This window comes from Crocuta crocuta, unplaced genomic scaffold (assembly GCF_008692635.1).
Source record: "Crocuta crocuta isolate KB4526 unplaced genomic scaffold, BGI_CrCroc_1.0 scaffold174, whole genome shotgun sequence".
Lineage (NCBI taxonomy): Eukaryota > Metazoa > Chordata > Mammalia > Carnivora > Hyaenidae > Crocuta > Crocuta crocuta.
In genome coordinates this window covers 1,710,931-1,728,128 of record NW_027530330.1, presented here as the reverse complement: position 1 = coordinate 1,728,128, position 17,198 = coordinate 1,710,931, and the positions used below count along the sequence as shown (strand labels likewise).

The window sequence follows — 17,198 nt, the reverse complement described above, 5'->3', positions numbered from 1 at the left end:
CCTGTTCCGTTTAGCTGTTTGAATTTTAGCACTGGCCCTAAAACTGGAACAGCGTTCATTAGAAGAAGAATGGATAAGCAAATACCTTATAGTCCATCAAAAGAATATAGGTCAGCACTTTAAAAGAATGAACTGTTGATATGTACAATATGGATCAGTCTCAAAAGTCTTACAGTGAATAAAAGGAGCAAGACAAAAGGTAAATATGTACTATTCCATTATATGATTCTAGAAGAAGCAGAATGAATCTATAGTATGATAGAATCTGATGAGTGGCTGCCTGGGGCCAGGGTTGTGGCATGAGATCTCAACATGAAGGAACTTGCCTAGGAGAGGATTGGAGCTGTTCTTAATGAATGTATTTCTTTAAATATGGTCATTCCACAAGATTCAGTTCTGTTTATTTTATTTTATGTATATTGCGCGTTAGTAAAGTTCAACAGATGAATATGAAATCCAAGGTGTTAATCCAGTGTTTGGAGTGAGTTGAAAGTAATGGGTTTAGCAGCTGTGCTAAATGGTTACCCAGAGAGACCTGGAATATAACCTCAGGTTCACCTTTTTAGAACACTGGTCTCTGGATGGTTAGGGGTTAATGCAGAGTGTTAATTGGTTCTGGCTTTGCTAAGCACATTTGCCCCTATTATCAGCATTATGTATTATAAACCCCCTGATTGGTGAGGTAGCAGCACTGAGAAAGAGATGACATGGCAGATTCTCCCAGGGGGCTACCTACCTGTCACACAGCACTGAAGAACAGGTAAGGAATGGAGGGAGGCAGAAGCTTCCTTGACTCTGAAGTGGGTACAGTTCACACTGTCCTTTCTTTTTTCAGATGTGCCTCTCGGAAAGGAGGGCCACAGAGCTACCACTCAGGATGCCTGAGCTCATTCTTGCCTGCTCTGTGTTGGGGAAAGCTGAGTAAAGTGGTGTTGATAATCTCTTACAGTCTTTCAGTCTTGTCAGCTCTAAACTCAGGACCACATGAACATGAGTCGTGGTTCTGCGACATGCTGTATGTTTAGTCCTTGTAAACATAAATTCTTTACTTTTGTATGAGGTTACAATTTCTTCTTTTCTCAGTTAAGCCTTCAGGTACAAGATGTTATGTTGATGGATCAGAAGAAATTGGAAGTGACTTTAAACTAAAATGTGAACCAAAAGAAGGTTCACTTCCATTACAATACCAATGGCAAAAATTGTCCAACTCAGAGAAACTGCCCGCCTCATTGTTAGCAGGTACTGTTGATTTTACGGTTTGTATGCTTTGTACTTAAGTCTGGTAGGGGCGTGTGTGTATGTATGTGTATTTCTTAATTTCCAGATACCTTCCCTTTTCTGTACAGAACATTCAGGATTCCATTAGAATTATTTATTGTTTTATAATGACAACTTAAGAGGCATATAATGTTAATGAAAATATTTTTAGAGTGATCACTTTGTAGGATATTATTATTAGTTTGTTTAATGAGTGTGTGTATGTTTGTTTATTTTGAGAGAGAGAGAGAGAGTACGAGCCAGGGAAAGGGCAGAGAGGGAGAGAGAGAATACTAAGCAGGGTCTGCACTGTCAGTGCAGAGCCCTATGCAGGGTGGGGCTCGATCTGATGAACTGTGAGATCATGACCTGAACTGAAATCAAGAGTTGGACGCTTAACTAACTTGAACTCAGTACCCTGAGATCATTGACCACTCAGTACCCTGAGATAAAGAGTTGCATGCTCTGCCAACTGAGTCAAGCAGGTACCCCAGTATTTTTTATAATCATTGTGACTCTGCTTCGGCTGTACTGGGTTAAGGGAGTCATGGTTACTGTCACTTGTGATACAAATGAACTGGGGGGACAATTACAGTTGGTCCTTGGACAACATAGGTTTGAACTGTGTGGATCCATTTATATGTGGATTTCTTTTTTACAGTAGAGTATTGTAAATGAATTTTCCTTATGATTTTCTTAGGAAATTTTATTTATTGTAAGGATACAGTATATAGTACACGTAACCTAGAAAACAAGTGTTAACCGACTGTTATGTTACTGTCGGGCTTCCAGTCAAGAGTAGGCTAATTGTAGTTACATTTTGGAGGAGTCAGAAGTTCACCTGTGCAGTGGATCAGAGTGCTTAACACCCCCACCCCCTTGTCCAAGAGTCAACTGTGTTTGCATTCTGGAAACATGCACATGTCTCCCTGGCAATTTATTCTACTTCCAGGTTCAGTTTGTCTCACTTTTACCTGGATTGTCAAGCTTCATAAAGGTTTGCTTTTACTAAAAATTTAGCAATACAGTATTGTAAAAATGGGTTTGCCATACCCTCCCCCTCTTTTTCCCCCCATAGAAATGACTTTACCTGTTATATCTGTAAGAAATGCCACCACTGAATATTCTGGGATGTACAGCTGTACGGTCACAAACAGAGTGGGCTCTGATCAATGCCTGCTGCGCCTGGATGTTGTTCCTCGTAAGTACCCTCTTTTTGTCTCTTGTGATGACGTTTGTTTCCGTGCTCTTTTATACAGCTTCCTTTGGTTCTGTCAGCAAGTGTGTATTGAGGGCAAGGGGATGCCAGCGTTTAGCAGAGCACTCTGTGGCTCAGTTATTAGCTATTCTAAGTTATAGAAAGGAAAAAAACCCCACTGTATTAATAAAATTTTCATTATTGTAATGACATTAAGAAGGTAGGAGTTGTCAAATCGACTCTTGGACCATATTTTGCCATTATAAGTACAAGCTATATAGAATAGTCTTATATGCCCACCAAGATAGCTGTGCATATTAAAATCTTTTAGTCTAGTTTTATAATTTTTATGCTTGAAATAGACTACGCAGTTCAGAAGAAAGTTCTTAATAGTGGATTTTCCCACTGGACCAAAACCTAATTAATTTGTCTCTTAAAGTTAATATATGCAGTGAATTCAGTCTGTCAGTGTGTATCCTTACCTTCAACATGACTAGATATAGATTTTTGTTACTATTAATTATTTTCTTATTAACATTTTTCTAGCTTCAAACAAAGCTGGGACAATTGCAGGAGCTGTTGTAGGGACTTTGCTTGCTCTTGTGCTCATTGGCTTTATCGTCTTTTGCTGTCGTAAAAAGCGCAGAGAAGAAAAATATGAAAAGGAAGTTCATCATGATATCAGGTAATAAAGTGACACAAGAGTTCAGTGATATAAACTAGGTTTATTCGGTCTCCAAAACATGAGTTCTCTTAACCATCTGAAGCATTGACCACTGTAAGAACTGGGTAAAAGCTGTAGCTCTTCCCCTCAATACATTTGAAGGCTTTTACTTTCAATTTTGAGTGTGCAGAATCCGCCAACCTCCATTGTGTCCTGCCTTCTGCCCCAGTTTTGAGTCCTGTTGTAAGGGCTGCTGCAAAATACTTTTCTCAAGACTGTCTACCTTCTCCTAATAAAGTACAGGCATGAAATTTTCAAAATGGAGCAGATAGTGAGGTTTGAAAAGAAAGGCCTGATATTATCAAGTGACATAGGTAGTTTATAGAACTGTTGGTAATGTGATTTTATTTTATTTTTTAACATTTTAAACCAATAGATCTTAACTAGAAGTGCACATTGCATTATAGAACTTTAAAAAATGATAACATATGACCTAAATAACATCCAGGAAATAAATTGACATTTTGATAGGTCTAGCATGGGGACTGGCACTTGTATTTTTCTTTTTCTTTCTCTCCCTCCCTCTCTTCCCCCTTTCCTTCCCCCTTTCCTTCCTTCCTTCCTTCCTTCCTTCCTTCCTTCCTTCCTTCCTTCGTTCTTTCCTGTCTGTCTTTGCATCCACACCCAGCTTGATCCCACAACTATGAGATCATGACCTGAGTTGAAAATCATGACCTGAGCTGAAATCAAGAATCTGATGCTTAACCAACTGAGCCACCCAGGTGCCCCTGGGCACTTGTATTTTTAAACTGCACCAGAGGTAACTCAGGTATATATTCTTTGTCGGTGCTTGGTGTGAAAACTCTTATGCCTAAATGCTTGGTTTTTGCAAATTTAAATCTGCCGAGTTTTCAGCTAAGGTCTTAGATAAGTACCTTCATAACAAAAAAGCTTTTTTTCTTTCTTTCCTTTTTTCTTTTTTGTGGAAATAACTCCTTTTATTTTTTTTACAAATAGTTTATTGTCAAGTTGGTTTCCATATAACACCCAGTGCTCATCCCCCAGAAGTGCCTTCCTCCATGCCCATTTACATTTTTGTAAAATTTTTTTGTAAAAATTTACATTTTTGTGGAGATATATATACTTTGTAAATGATAGATTTTAGACAAATACACAGTTCATGACATTGTACATTACTGTGCTTGCTTTTTTTGTGTTGCACACACTTTGATACTTAAAGAATCTTTTCTCACCCCTGTCTGTTTTTCATAGCTTATATAACTAGGTTTTTAGAAACTTGTTCTTTGAACTTGTATTGGGATCTTTGCTTTCTAGGGAAGACGTGCCTCCTCCAAAGAGCCGCACATCTACTGCCAGAAGCTACATCGGCAGCAATCACTCATCCCTGGGATCCATGTCTCCTTCCAACATGGAAGGATATTCCAAGACTCAGTATAACCAAGTACCAAGTGAAGACTTTGAACGTACTCCTCAGAGTCCGACTCTCCCACCTGCCAAGGTAGCGGCCCCTAATCTAAGTAGGATGGGAGCAGTGCCCGTGATGATTCCAGCACAGAGCAAGGACGGGTCTATAGTATAGAGCCTGTGTGCTTTCATCCAGGCCTTCCCTCTCCCCTTCCTTCTCTTCAGATAGGAAAGTCCGTTCCATTTAAAATTCTGCTACCAGCCTCAGAATAGATCAAAAAGAAGTTAACCAGAAACTGAGAATTATACTTTAAAAACTTTTGTTTGGGGGAAAAAATAAAAGTTTTGTATGGTTATTGAAATAGTAAAGGCATTGAAGTCACTAAGGGCAAATTCACCATCTGAAAAAAATTTCCTTTAAGAGATTGATTTGATAGATTTTTAAATATCACTACTTAAGATATAGCACTTTGCTTATGAAATCATAAAGTGAAGAAATTGGTAAACTTCCATGCACTCTGAGTTGATACTTGAATCATCTGGAAATAGTATTTACTATTTTCTACCATTATTTTTAGATTGCCTTTCTTGATTTATGATCAGGTAGTCCCCTCCAAATTGGTAAAGAAACATTCATGGCAAAAATATTTATAATACATTTATGTTTGTTCTTCCTTTTATAGCTTCTTAGGAAAGTCATTTAAATATGAGTTTGAAATCTAATAACGTAGAAAACACTACGGTGTTCTAGAAATTACTACTTTTACTTCAGAATCATTCATAAACCTTGTCTATGAAATGACTTTAACTATTTAGTTGATACACTGCTATAGCAACAGGAACACAGTAAGCTCTTTTTATGCTAGAGTAAAGGAGCATCTCTCTGATTCATTTAGAACATTTACTGTCAGCTACATACAGCAATAACACTAGTTAGGGGTACAATAGTGAACATGGGTTTTGTCGAGGGGTGATTTGATGCCTTGAGGCCTATGGTGGTCTTCAGAACAATTAGCCAGAATCAGGATGGAATATATTGCAGTTCCCAACTAAATACTAGCTCTTGACATATTATTTTTCTGACAAGAAAAATTACGGCTCATTTATTATTTGACAGTTACAGTTTGAAATTCCCTAATTATTGGTTCTAAATTTAAAAGCCTTTTTCCCTGGTTGGTTCAGTGTTTTTTGGGGGGGAGGTTTGTGGTTGGTATTGCATTATTATATGTTCTAGAAACCTGTAATCCTAAATGTACACACTTGAATTTAGTCCCTGGAGGATATTTTCATTTTAGACTCAGAAAATGAAATACATTTTAAGCTAGTAAGTGTCCTCATCAGTTCTGTATTTCAAACATGGGAGGGTGGATAGCTGCTATTGTATGGCCAACGTGTCTGTGTAGTTGCAGAAAATCAAGGTGAGCTTTGAAAAGAATGAGTCTTAGTTTTGTGAAAGTGATTTATTCTTAAAGAAGAAAAAAAAAAACCCAAGAAATGAAAGGAAAAGGAGTAAAAGGTATACTCCTAACTGCCAAATGTGTTAAATATTGTGGTAGTAGAAGAAAGTGAGTTTCTTGTATTTCCCTTAAGATTGTGAGGGAGTGTGGATATAGTCAAATGAGCCAACAGTTTTCTTTTATAGTAAATAAGGTTTGCAATAAATTATTTCACTAGCTCTAAAACCTTTTCCCTAGATTTTGGTAGGGAGTTGGTTTCTGTTGATCTCTTTGGGTGCTGTGGTGGTAAATGCTACATTATAAATTAGTGTTGGTATGAATTTGAGATTAGGCAGAGTACTGTGTATACTTTATAATGGTGAACTTAAAGCTGAATGTCTGTGTAATGGATTAGTGTATAGTTTTATATATTTGGAAACATTTTTTTAAGTAGGTTTTTAACCCTACATAATATTGCTTTTATACTTGTGTTAACATTTTCATCTGTGCCTTTGCGTAATTTAATTTTTATTATGAATTTCTGGTGCCTATGAGCTAGCTATCACCTGAAAGGTGCTTAGAGGTGAAGGTACTGTTCCTAAAAACACATCACTGTGACACCTTTATCTTTTCATACTTTGAATCTTGCCTCCTCTTCTCTGTTCTTTTTGGATGCAACTTAACTGACTGTGTTATTCATCAAGATTTAAAAATTTCAACATCCGCAACACTCTTTGTGTTTATGATCTTATAACAGTGGCTATTTTTGAATGCCAGATGTCTGGCCTGTTTTATATGATAAAATTTATAAGATAGTATAAGAATAAATAACAGATCACAAAGTTCAATAATAAAAAAATCTGGTCATTCCTATTCCCAATTTGTATACAGTGTCAGTCTAAGTAGGAATTACCATAACAGGTGGACATGTTAGACTTTCTACTCTAGGATTTGGCTATAACTAAAGTCCATACCACCTACAACCTGAGAATGGAGCTCCTAAAACATCAGTTGTGTGACCTGAAAAGACTTACTGAGTGTGATTAAGTTTCAAGGACAGTACTCAGTTTGAGACTTAATTCTCCAGCTGCTCTCATTGTAAATTTCAATTAATCCAAAAGTTGAATGGCACTGATAATTTCCCAAATAATTCTCAGTGATAATTCAGTTCAACTAGAGATCAGGTATTTGTTCTTTACTGTTGATAATCAACAAGCAGTTCAACCAAAAATTATAATTCATGCGTTTCCATTAGAAAGCCAGTGTCTGTCAAGATCAGCACTGCAGCTCTGAAGACAAACAGGTTGATTCTACTGTACACCTGATCTTGACGCCATCTTTTTCAGTTACACAGGATCATTTGAAAAGAAATGAAAGTGTAGAGTATGAGTTCTGTGCTTTAATTATGTAGTTTACTGGTGTTCTTTTTCTTTTTGGCAATCTTACCAATATTCCTTAGAGAACCCTCACAGTTTCTTACTGGTTACACGGACCAGTTATTCCAGGTGAATAACTTCCTTTAAATTTGGGTCATCTGCCATGGAGTTGTTACAATGGAAACAGAGCCTGAGTATGTCTTGGGGGGTTATTGAAGAAATGCAGTTAGAGTATAGATATGAAGAAGTAGCTGACTTTTGTTAAAAAGATAATTTTTAAGATTGAGTTCTGGAAGTTTGGAACAAGTGAAGGGGCAAGTAAGTGTGATTAAATATAAAAAGAACTTGCATGGAGTTGGATATCAAATTCTATAATGTATGACTTCTTACGATAACTGTTTTGTCTTTTTGTGTGCGTGTGGCATGTAAATTTGAAGTTCTACAAATGTTTAAAGTTTTCTAATCTCTTCATTTTCACAGTGTTTAGGGCTGTCAGATGCCTTATTCCAGTGTGAACAGAAAAAAAGAATTATGTGGTTAATGCTTTGATGTGTCATATAAGGAGTAGTTGTAGAAAATGTTGGCACAATTTTAACTTTTTAGTGGTTCGTGACATATATATATGTACATATATCTTTATAATATTCTTGTGTTTAGTAGTGTAAATGTTCTGGGCAAGTTTTAATATTTCAAATGCCTTTAGATAGTCTTGGAATAGAGGCAACACATTCTGCAGTTGGATTTTTTCTTCATTTGCCTGTTTTGACACTAAAAAAGGTCTATAACTGAGCACAAATTCTACAGTGTTACAGAAGCAGGGAAAAATAATAAATTTGTGAATTGTGGTTCTGTTTATCTTACAGATATCAGCAAATATTTTTCTTCATCTAATTTCTTATTTAAAAGTATTAAAATTATTTAAAATTATTTAAAACCGAGTTTTAAAAAATACCTTATTTTGTAATTTTAAAAGTGTGTTGAATGTCGGTTGGATTTGGCTTTGGTCATGAACACTAAAAGCTCCAATCAAAGAACTCCGTTTTCTGCTAATTTATTCAATGACACAAGTGTTAAGAGAACTACAATTTATTCACTTATGCTGATACTAACTGTGAACTTTTGTGATAAATACACCTGTACTACTGATAAAAATATTTTGACACTTCACATACACAAGTAGAGAATTGATAAGTGTCAGTTTCAAAAGTGATCTTGTATTTAAAGTTTCTGGCTTAAGTATCCAATGGTGCAGATTTTGAAATTTGTAAGAACAAAATTTGTTTTTAAAAAAACAAAAACTTGCTCTAGTTTTGTGACCTTGTGTACTTTTGAAATAAAATCAAGAAAGCAGTTTTCTGCCTCATGGTGTGGCTTCATTGTGCCTCTTGAGAAATGTCTACTTTATAAAACTTCAATAAGGCTCTTCCTCAGGGTTTCTATTTCTCTCCCCCCCCACCCCCCTTGCATCCTTTATTGAACAGAATAAAGATCAGGCTATCACACTTCGTGAAAACATGCCAAACATACTTCTCTTTCCCCACTCTGCATTTATGACAACATCTAGCATAATGTAATATTTGGGGTTGCAGCCTCCACAGAGTTCTGTGATCAGTTCACAGTTTAGAGTATGAACTCAAATTTGAGTACTCCAAGAGTAGCATTAAATACATGCACAGCTCGTTACGGTTTAAAGCTCTTGTCTTTGATTCTAAATAGTGATTTCAGAGAACAGAATGAGGTAGTAATACTTCCGAGAAGACCCTTTTAGGAGTGTTTTATTTAGTATAGGGTTTTTTAGTCTTACTGCTTGTAGCATTTGGGGCGGATGATCCTTTGATGTGAGGCATGGTCTGTGCGCTGTAGTATGTCGAGCAGCATCCCTGGCCTCTACCCACTAGATACCAGTCACATTTCTTCCTCCCTGAGATGTGACAATCAAAACTGTTTCCAAACATTGCCACATATCCACTGGGGTGGGGGGCAAAATTGCTTCAGTTGAGAACAACTGGTTTCTATTAACGTGGAATTTTCTACTCTGAGATTAAAAGATTAAAAGATGAAGATTAAGATAAAAAGCTTAAAAGACAATAGGCCTTGTAGTCAGACATAAACTTCTGCTTATTATTAAATGCTTTACTTAGCTTCAGTTTCCCGCATTTAAAATAGGGATACAAATCCATCACAGTGGATGTTGTGTGAGAGAGAACTGAAAGCATGATGAAAATTCTTTGCATTTGTCCCTCATAGCTGGGATGCTGATAGGGATACACAGATTTTCAAAGAATCAAGATTGCAATAAAATATTCTAAGTGAAACTACTGAGTATAATTTAATGCCTTTAATTTAGACCATGTTTTAATCTTAATTAGCCAGATCATATTTCTGGCTAAATAAGCACCAAATGGCAAAACTGATGAAATTGAGATAAAGTTGAATATAATTTTTTTAAGTTTGTTTATTTTGAGAGAGAGAAAAGAGTATGTGTGTGTGTGTGTGTGCGCGCGCGTGCACACACACACACACACAGGCAGCAAAAAGACAGAGCAAGTGAGAGAATTCCAAGTAGGGATTCACTCACAGCTCAGAGCCCAACTTGGGACTCGAACACATAAACCGCGAGATCATGACCTGAGCCATGATTAAGAGTTGGACCCTTAACTGACTGAGCCACCCATGTATCCCTAAATTAACTTTTTTAAAAAGTAAAAATGGTCTAGTTTTAAGTCTAAGGCATAAACAAGTGTAATTTTCTAAATGCAGTAAAGGTAACAGAAAAGATGAGGAAGCCAGTCCTAGGAACTCAGGCTCAGGTTTTCTTGCTGGTATTTCTGAAATCTACATCAAATGTGGATGTGTTGTTGTCACTTAAATTATTTTTCTAGATTTGATAACTATCGTGGGCGGGGGGGGGTGAAAGCGCTGTTGCCCTGAGGTATAACTGCAGGAAGAAAATTTTTAGAGTTAATCGAAGGACCAGGAAATAAATTTCAGGACAGGGTCCTTGATTAGTTTGCTTCTCCACTGCTGAGCTGTGAAAATTCTAACTCTAATGGAGAATGAGAAAGGTGGGAAAGATGTAGAAAATTAGAGGTAAAAACCAATGTCAGTCCCCAACAAAGTACCAGAAACCGTCATGATCTTGACTGTCTTCCCCCAAGTCCTTGTCCCCTAATCCACTAAGTCATAGTGGATTGGTTGTCTTCAAATGTAAATAATGGTCCTATTAATAACCAGGTCATCTTAACCTGATATAGAAGCCCTTGCAACGTGCATTCCATTTCTCTCCGGTTTGTTTTCTCCACAGCTCCAGGTGCGCCTTCATGTAGTAGCCATGCTTAGTAGCTAAGGGGCCCTGGTTTCAGACCTTTGAGTATGCGATTTCTTCAACCAGAGAACAGCTGCTCCTTGTTTATCTGTCCTGCAAGTGTCAAGGGAGTCATTTTTCCTGATATGCACCCCTGCTTCTTATAAGATACATTGGGGGTGCATCTGAGTCCTCAACACTGCCCGTACAGGTCTTTGAGGGCACAAAATCTTTTTCATTCCAATTGTTGTACATGCTTAATAGCCCTTTTACAAGTTTGGAGCTGATTTGCTCACCTCCTCATGCTCTGTGCCTAACTCTTGACTTGCATATTAGTAGATGCTGAGTGAATTTTTTGAAAGGAAACGATGTAAACACTAGAGGCAAGTTTACCTCGATTTGATATGTTGTCCTATGTTCTGCAAGCCAGCTGCCCTGGTTATTCAAAAAAGACCATATGCAGAGAAAAAGTGGGAGTATGTGTGGCGAGAGGCAAGTGCACATTGATTAAAAGGTTAACTTGAACAAATACAGAATGGGGTGACCTGAGTGAATAGGAGAAAACAAAAACAAACCTAATGATTATAAAAACCTGGAGAAGTGCAGAAGCATTTTAGAAGTAAACGTATAAAAACCCTCCTTAGATTCTGAGTAGTCTGGAGTCAAGTTAGTGACTTTTCTCTCCAGGGTTATTTTTATAATTAATGAAATTTCTTGCAAATGACTGGTTTCCAGGCCAAGTCATTAATGGTAGTATGTTTTTTCTTGGGCTTCACAAGCTTCCAGAAATATTTGAGTACACCTTTAGAGAGGCCAAAAAAATTACATACTTAAATATCATTTCCTAATTGTGATATACTAATTTATCTTGGTATCAGAATTCAGGACAATCAGATAACGGAAACAACATTTCTTAGAAGTTTTAACTTCAAACAAAAAAGAATGTCAGTTGTTTTCAAGTCTTTTTAAATGATTGGTTTTCCAAAATGACTAGTCATTTATAACTAATTTCTATGTATAATTAGTTTATTAGCCACAAACTAATAATTTAGTACAAACAGGATGGCTTAGACAAATTTATTGTCTGCCATCCTGGAGGCTAGAAGTCTGAGATCTAGGTGTTGGCAAAATTGGTCCCTTCAGATTGCTGTCAGGGGCGGATCTGCCCAGGCCACTCCTCTTGGTTTATAGGTGGCTGTTCCTCAATGAGTATCTGTTTCTGTGTCCTAACTTTCCTTTTTTTAGAAGGACACCAGTCACATTGGATTAGGGCCCATACTGATGACCTAATTTTAACGAACTGTAACTTCAAGGACCCTATTTCCAAATAGGGTCACATTCTGAGGTACTGGGGATTAGGACTAAGGAGTTTGGGGGCACACAGTTCAACCCATGTCAGTAATGATGATTGGAAATTACAAAGAAGAATAAAATAGTGAAAGTTGGTGTGGAACACATGCCCAGAGAGTTTCTTTGCTTACATTTTAGTGGTGTAATAAAAATATCAGAACATGGGGCACCTGGGTGGCTCAGTCGGTTAAGCATCTGACTTTGGCTCAGGTCATAATCTCATGGTTCGTGGTTTGAGCCCCGTGTCGGGCTCTGTGCTGACAGCTCAGAGCTTGGAGCCTGCTTTGGATTCTGTGTCTCCCTCTCTCTCTGCTTCCACCCTGCTCATGCTCTGTCTCTCTTTTGTCTCTCAAAAATAAATAAAATGTTAACAAAAATATATTAGCACCTAAATAACTATGCCAACAGCTTTTTCATGGTTGTCTGTCTCTCATTCCTACACCAGGAGAGTATGATCTTGATTTCGAAACTGGAGTGACTGTATATGCTGTTAACCTCATCTCTGTTTGTCAACTGGAAAAGTAGTTGATGGAATGGTTATAGATTTGTCTTCCCTTATGAATCTTGCTGACAAGATGAAACTATTTTTCTGGGGAAATAGTTTCTAACTTTAGGAATATATGGAATATATGAACGGTTGATGGATCATATTAGAAAGAAAAAATCCACCTGATTATGGAAGCAAATAGAAGAGTTGATTAAAACACTGCTTCTATGCTTCTAGGTTAATTTTCTTAAAACACTGAGGTTCATTTCTCTCGCTCAAAAGCTTTCCAGGACAACCTCTAACTTGAAGTCCATGCTGTAGCCTGATTTTAGATTTTCACAACGGGCCCTCCAGCTACTACACTTATTCTATGCTTACACTTGTATACACATGTTTTGTTATTTTTCAAGTAAAGTTTTATATACATTTTTTAATTTAACAAATCTTTTCGCATTATTCTATACATTTTTATCTTTTATGTATCTACTTACCTAAACCAACCGTATTTGTCTTCAAAACTATGTATTGCATATAGTGATATACTATAACTTTATTAGCCAGTCTCCAATTGAGGGTCATTTAAATCGGTCCCATCTTTTTGATATAATTAGTAAAAGTACAAGCAGTATCTTTATATATACAATATTTTGCATATGTATAATTATATCTTTAAGGTAAATGTCTAGAAGAGGTGGTGCTGAGTAAAGAGTATTCTGATAGCCATTATTAACATAACTTCTTACAGCAGCCTTATAGTGCATGAGAAGTGCTTATCTTTCCCCAAATCCTCACTCATACTCTTATTCAGCTTTTTGATCTTTCCCAAGTTCTGAGAAGAAAATTATCTCTCTTTAAGATTATATTTCTATTTGTCACTTGAGCATTTTTTCCTGTGTTTAAAAGCCCTTTGTACTTTTGAGAACGGTGTTCATCTGCTTTGCTCAGCGTTCTTTTGTATTGTGATTATTGCTAATGTGGAGGAGCTTTTAAATAGTAAAAATTAGCCCTTTGTGCTGTGAAATGAACTTATTTTTTCTTTTCTTTTCTTCTTCTTTTTTTTTTTTTAGCCAGGCTATCCTTTCTCTTTCACTCTGATTATGGTCTTAACCCTTTTTTGACCATGTAATCCGAACCCTTCCCAAACCATCCTTCTGGTGCAATCTGACTTCTTCCTTCTTGAAATTGTACCCTCAGAGGAAGCTGAAGGTCCCCTGTCTTTCCATGTTCCCATGGAAACTTAAGCAGATGTCAGACCTTTCAAAGATGGGACATCTTTACCCAGATGTTCAACATATAGATTCAGTAATCTTTGTTGATGATCAAATTTCAGGAGCTCTGGCTGTGTTCACATGAAGCCATTGCCATATGTACCCCTATCACAGTGTGTTTTTTCTTAATTTATCTTTGGTTTTTAATTGCTGGTGTTTTGGCTCACAGCAGTTTTATGGAATCACCACAAACTAAATTAGTGAAGAAAATGAGTTAGTTACCTTGCACTTGAAAAGAAGAGGTGTCTATGTCGCGTGTTAGGTCAGTTGTCACACACTATTCCAAATTGAACGTTGGCTCCCGGCACTGTGCCCTTTTAATGTTCCTAAGTAAGACTCTCCTTCTCACATAGTCCCAGAACTGTCACCAGCGAGAGCCTTCGTAGGGAACAGTCAGGAATAGTCGAATGAATGACCTTGCAATTCTAAGAGGAGGGTGGGATATAGAAGATACCGATGACTGTGGTTTGCAACTTGTTGGAAAATTACAGTCCTCTGACATTCAGCCTCCACCTGTCTTTTGATCTACTAACAAGAAGGAGAACTGTTCCGTGTTCACAGGAACAATAAAATAAAATGAAATAATTACATGAAATATAATCTCTACTCTGTCAACTAAAAAATACTATGTTCTACGCCCAGGACAAAGTAAAGATACATTGTATAGTAGCCAACAGGGCTGTTAGGAACATTTTTATGTAAGTTTGATTTAAATCTTTTTGTAATATGGGCAAAGAATTTGTGATTATAGTTAAGAAAATTGACATGGCAGTTTAAGTTTTGTAAAAATGACAAAAAACCCCAAATACTCAGAGGCCACAGACTCTGGCCTAACCAGTACTTTCTGTACCTAAACATGGTCACTGATGCCCAGGGCACACTGAGCATCAACAGCTGTGCTCTTCTTCCAGTTGGAGTGAAGGATGGTCCCACTGGGGGTTATGACGAGAGTCCACGTTGTTTGGTACCAAGCCCATTTATGCTTGTTATATTGCTGATTACATAATTTAAGTAAATTGTACGTATCAGCTGTACTCAATATGGTGAAGACAACATATGTAAGGAAATGATTCTGCTTCAAAATGTTGGGTTCATTTGTCTATAAAAAACCTAGACTTTAATTAGGATTGATATGGATATAGGATATGGAAAAAAGAAAACATAACTCATAGCAATAGACCCATATTCTAAGAAAAAATCTTAACTACATGTATTTGGTAACTGAAAGTATATTGATACATTTTAAACATTTACAAATATTTAAGGGATATATCACTTTTAATGGTTTTCCACTTAAAACTTTTTGATTGGCATTCCTAATTGTGTCTGGGGAGAGGGCTTTTACCTGTAAACCTGCATGCCAAATCCCTGTCAGATCCTGTATTTTAACTTTTTGTGTATTCCTTCCCAGATTTCACAGTATCAAGCGTCACAAATGGTATCTTCAAAATTATTTTCCAAAGGAACTTATTAGCTATCCATATCAGATTTTAAATATAGTCTGTCTTATCACGGGAAGATGACATAGTCTGATTTCTCTTAGTAATAACTCCGATGACAAAACTGAATTTCATATTTTTCATGTTCCACTAATCTTAGAGTTTCAGAAACTTCATTTTTAATTGGTAAATTTTGTTTCACTTCTTTTAAATTTTTAAATATTTATTTTTAAGAGAGAAAAACAGAGCATGATTGGGGGAGAGGCAGAAAGAGAGAGAATTCAAAGCAGGCTCAAGGCTCTCAGCTGTCAGCACAGAACCCAACGTGGGGCTCAAACTCATGGATCACAGGATCATGACCTGAGCTGAAGTCAGATGCTTAACCCATTGAGCCACCCAGGTACCCGTTTCACTTCTTTAGAAGAAGTGTTTAATAGATGATTTATAAGATGCAAAACCAAATTTTTTCCTTTTGAGTTTAGTAAAATAGTCAATCACACTGGCTTATTAGTTACTAATTTAACTCAAAAATTTATCATCTATACATTTTCTTCTTTTTTTTAATAATGTTTTATTTCTGAGAGACAGAGAGAGAGAGAGAGAGAGAGAGAGAGAGCACGCAAGTGAGCAAGCAGGGGAGGGTTAGAGAAAGAGGCAACTTGAAGCAGGCTCCAGGCTCTGAGCTAGCTGTCAGCACAGAGCCCAATGCGGGGCTCGAACCCAGGAACCGTGAGATCATGACCTGAGCCCAAGCTGGATGCCCAACCGACTGAGCCACCCAGGTGCCCCGCATCTATACATTTTCTATGTGAATTCACAGTTAGCAGTTCTGGTACATGAACAGCGTATCCATAACATTACACCACTAAAAATAATGTTTTAGAATATGTTAATTAATTAGAATTTAAAATAAAAAAGATAAAACATACATTTAGAAAAAAATCGACATAAAATATTTCAAAATATCAAATTGTATGACCATAAAATGAACATCTTTCATAATACAACAGGATAGGAATATGTAAAGAAAAGTTCCCTCTTTTAAGCATCCCCATTTACTAAAATATTAACTGTGGTTATCATCTCTACTGAAACAATTAAAGGTGATTAATGACCTTTCTTTGTGCTGTTAGATATTTTTTTCCTAAATGAATATTACTTGAGTTAACAGAAGAATAATTCTATTAAAAAATCTTGTGTACAGTAAGTATGGCATACTGAATTAGAATTCCCCATTACTAATGACAGTTCTACATATACATCATAGGAAAAGCAGTGATTTAAACAATAGCCACTTAAAAATAAAGTAGTTATACTAACGCTTTTCATGGAAAAGGGAGATTTCAAATACAGCCTTTTGCTTTCAAGTTGGAAAAGAATATCTGATGCCCTCTTGTGGCCAAATAATTTTAATAAGGTAATTTATTTCTTTTCATTTAAATCAATCTACACCAAGAGAATAACACCAAAACATCTATTCATTTGCTTTCTAAATGACAAAAATGTTTACATATTATTCTTAACAGTTTAGTCTATCTTCTCAATATGTGTCCTGGGTTTATACTGCCAGGGTTTGAAGCTCTGTTAATGTAGGTCACCTAGCACAACTTACTTGAATACTTGAGACACAGTGTCCTCATGTGTAAGATGAGAATAGTATATAACATGGGCAAGGGACTTACTGGCAGTACCTGTCACACAATATGGTGATTATCTTCCCACATCAGTAGACACAGATCATTCTTTTATTGGCCTCATCATGTTCTTACATAGTATGATATTTGTCAATTTGTTAGGCGAAAAATGATATTTAATAGCTTCTATTTTCCTTGCCATTAGAATTCATTAGCATACCTTTTGTTTTTATTGTTTGCATTTCTTTATATGTATTTAGCTCCACTAAATATATATAGAAGATTTTCATAGAATACTAATTCATTTTCTTTTTTAAAAAATTTTTTATTAATGTTCTATTTCTGAGAGAGAGCGAGTGA

At 36.5% G+C, this 17,198-nt stretch overlaps 1 protein-coding gene across 5 annotated transcripts in view; it reads left to right on the top strand.

The window, feature by feature from the left end:
- Positions 1-17,198, top strand: part of CXADR (CXADR cell adhesion molecule) — a 51,966-nt gene that overhangs the window by 29,687 nt on the left and 5,081 nt on the right. For 3 of the 5 annotated variants that reach the window (XM_077765641.1, XM_077765637.1, XM_077765639.1), the window contains exons 4-8: positions 1,084-1,239; positions 2,336-2,458; positions 3,002-3,140; positions 4,455-4,638; positions 15,439-15,604. In XM_077765641.1, coding sequence (XP_077621767.1) covers positions 1,084-1,239; positions 2,336-2,458; positions 3,002-3,140; positions 4,455-4,638; positions 15,439-15,573 — 737 coding nt within the window. In that variant the 3' untranslated portion in view covers positions 15,574-15,604. Of the gene's footprint in view, positions 1-1,083; positions 1,240-2,335; positions 2,459-3,001; positions 3,141-4,454; positions 8,709-15,438; positions 15,605-17,198 lie in introns of those variants that run through there. The other 2 variants (XM_077765640.1, XM_077765638.1) reach the window with 2 other exon arrangements.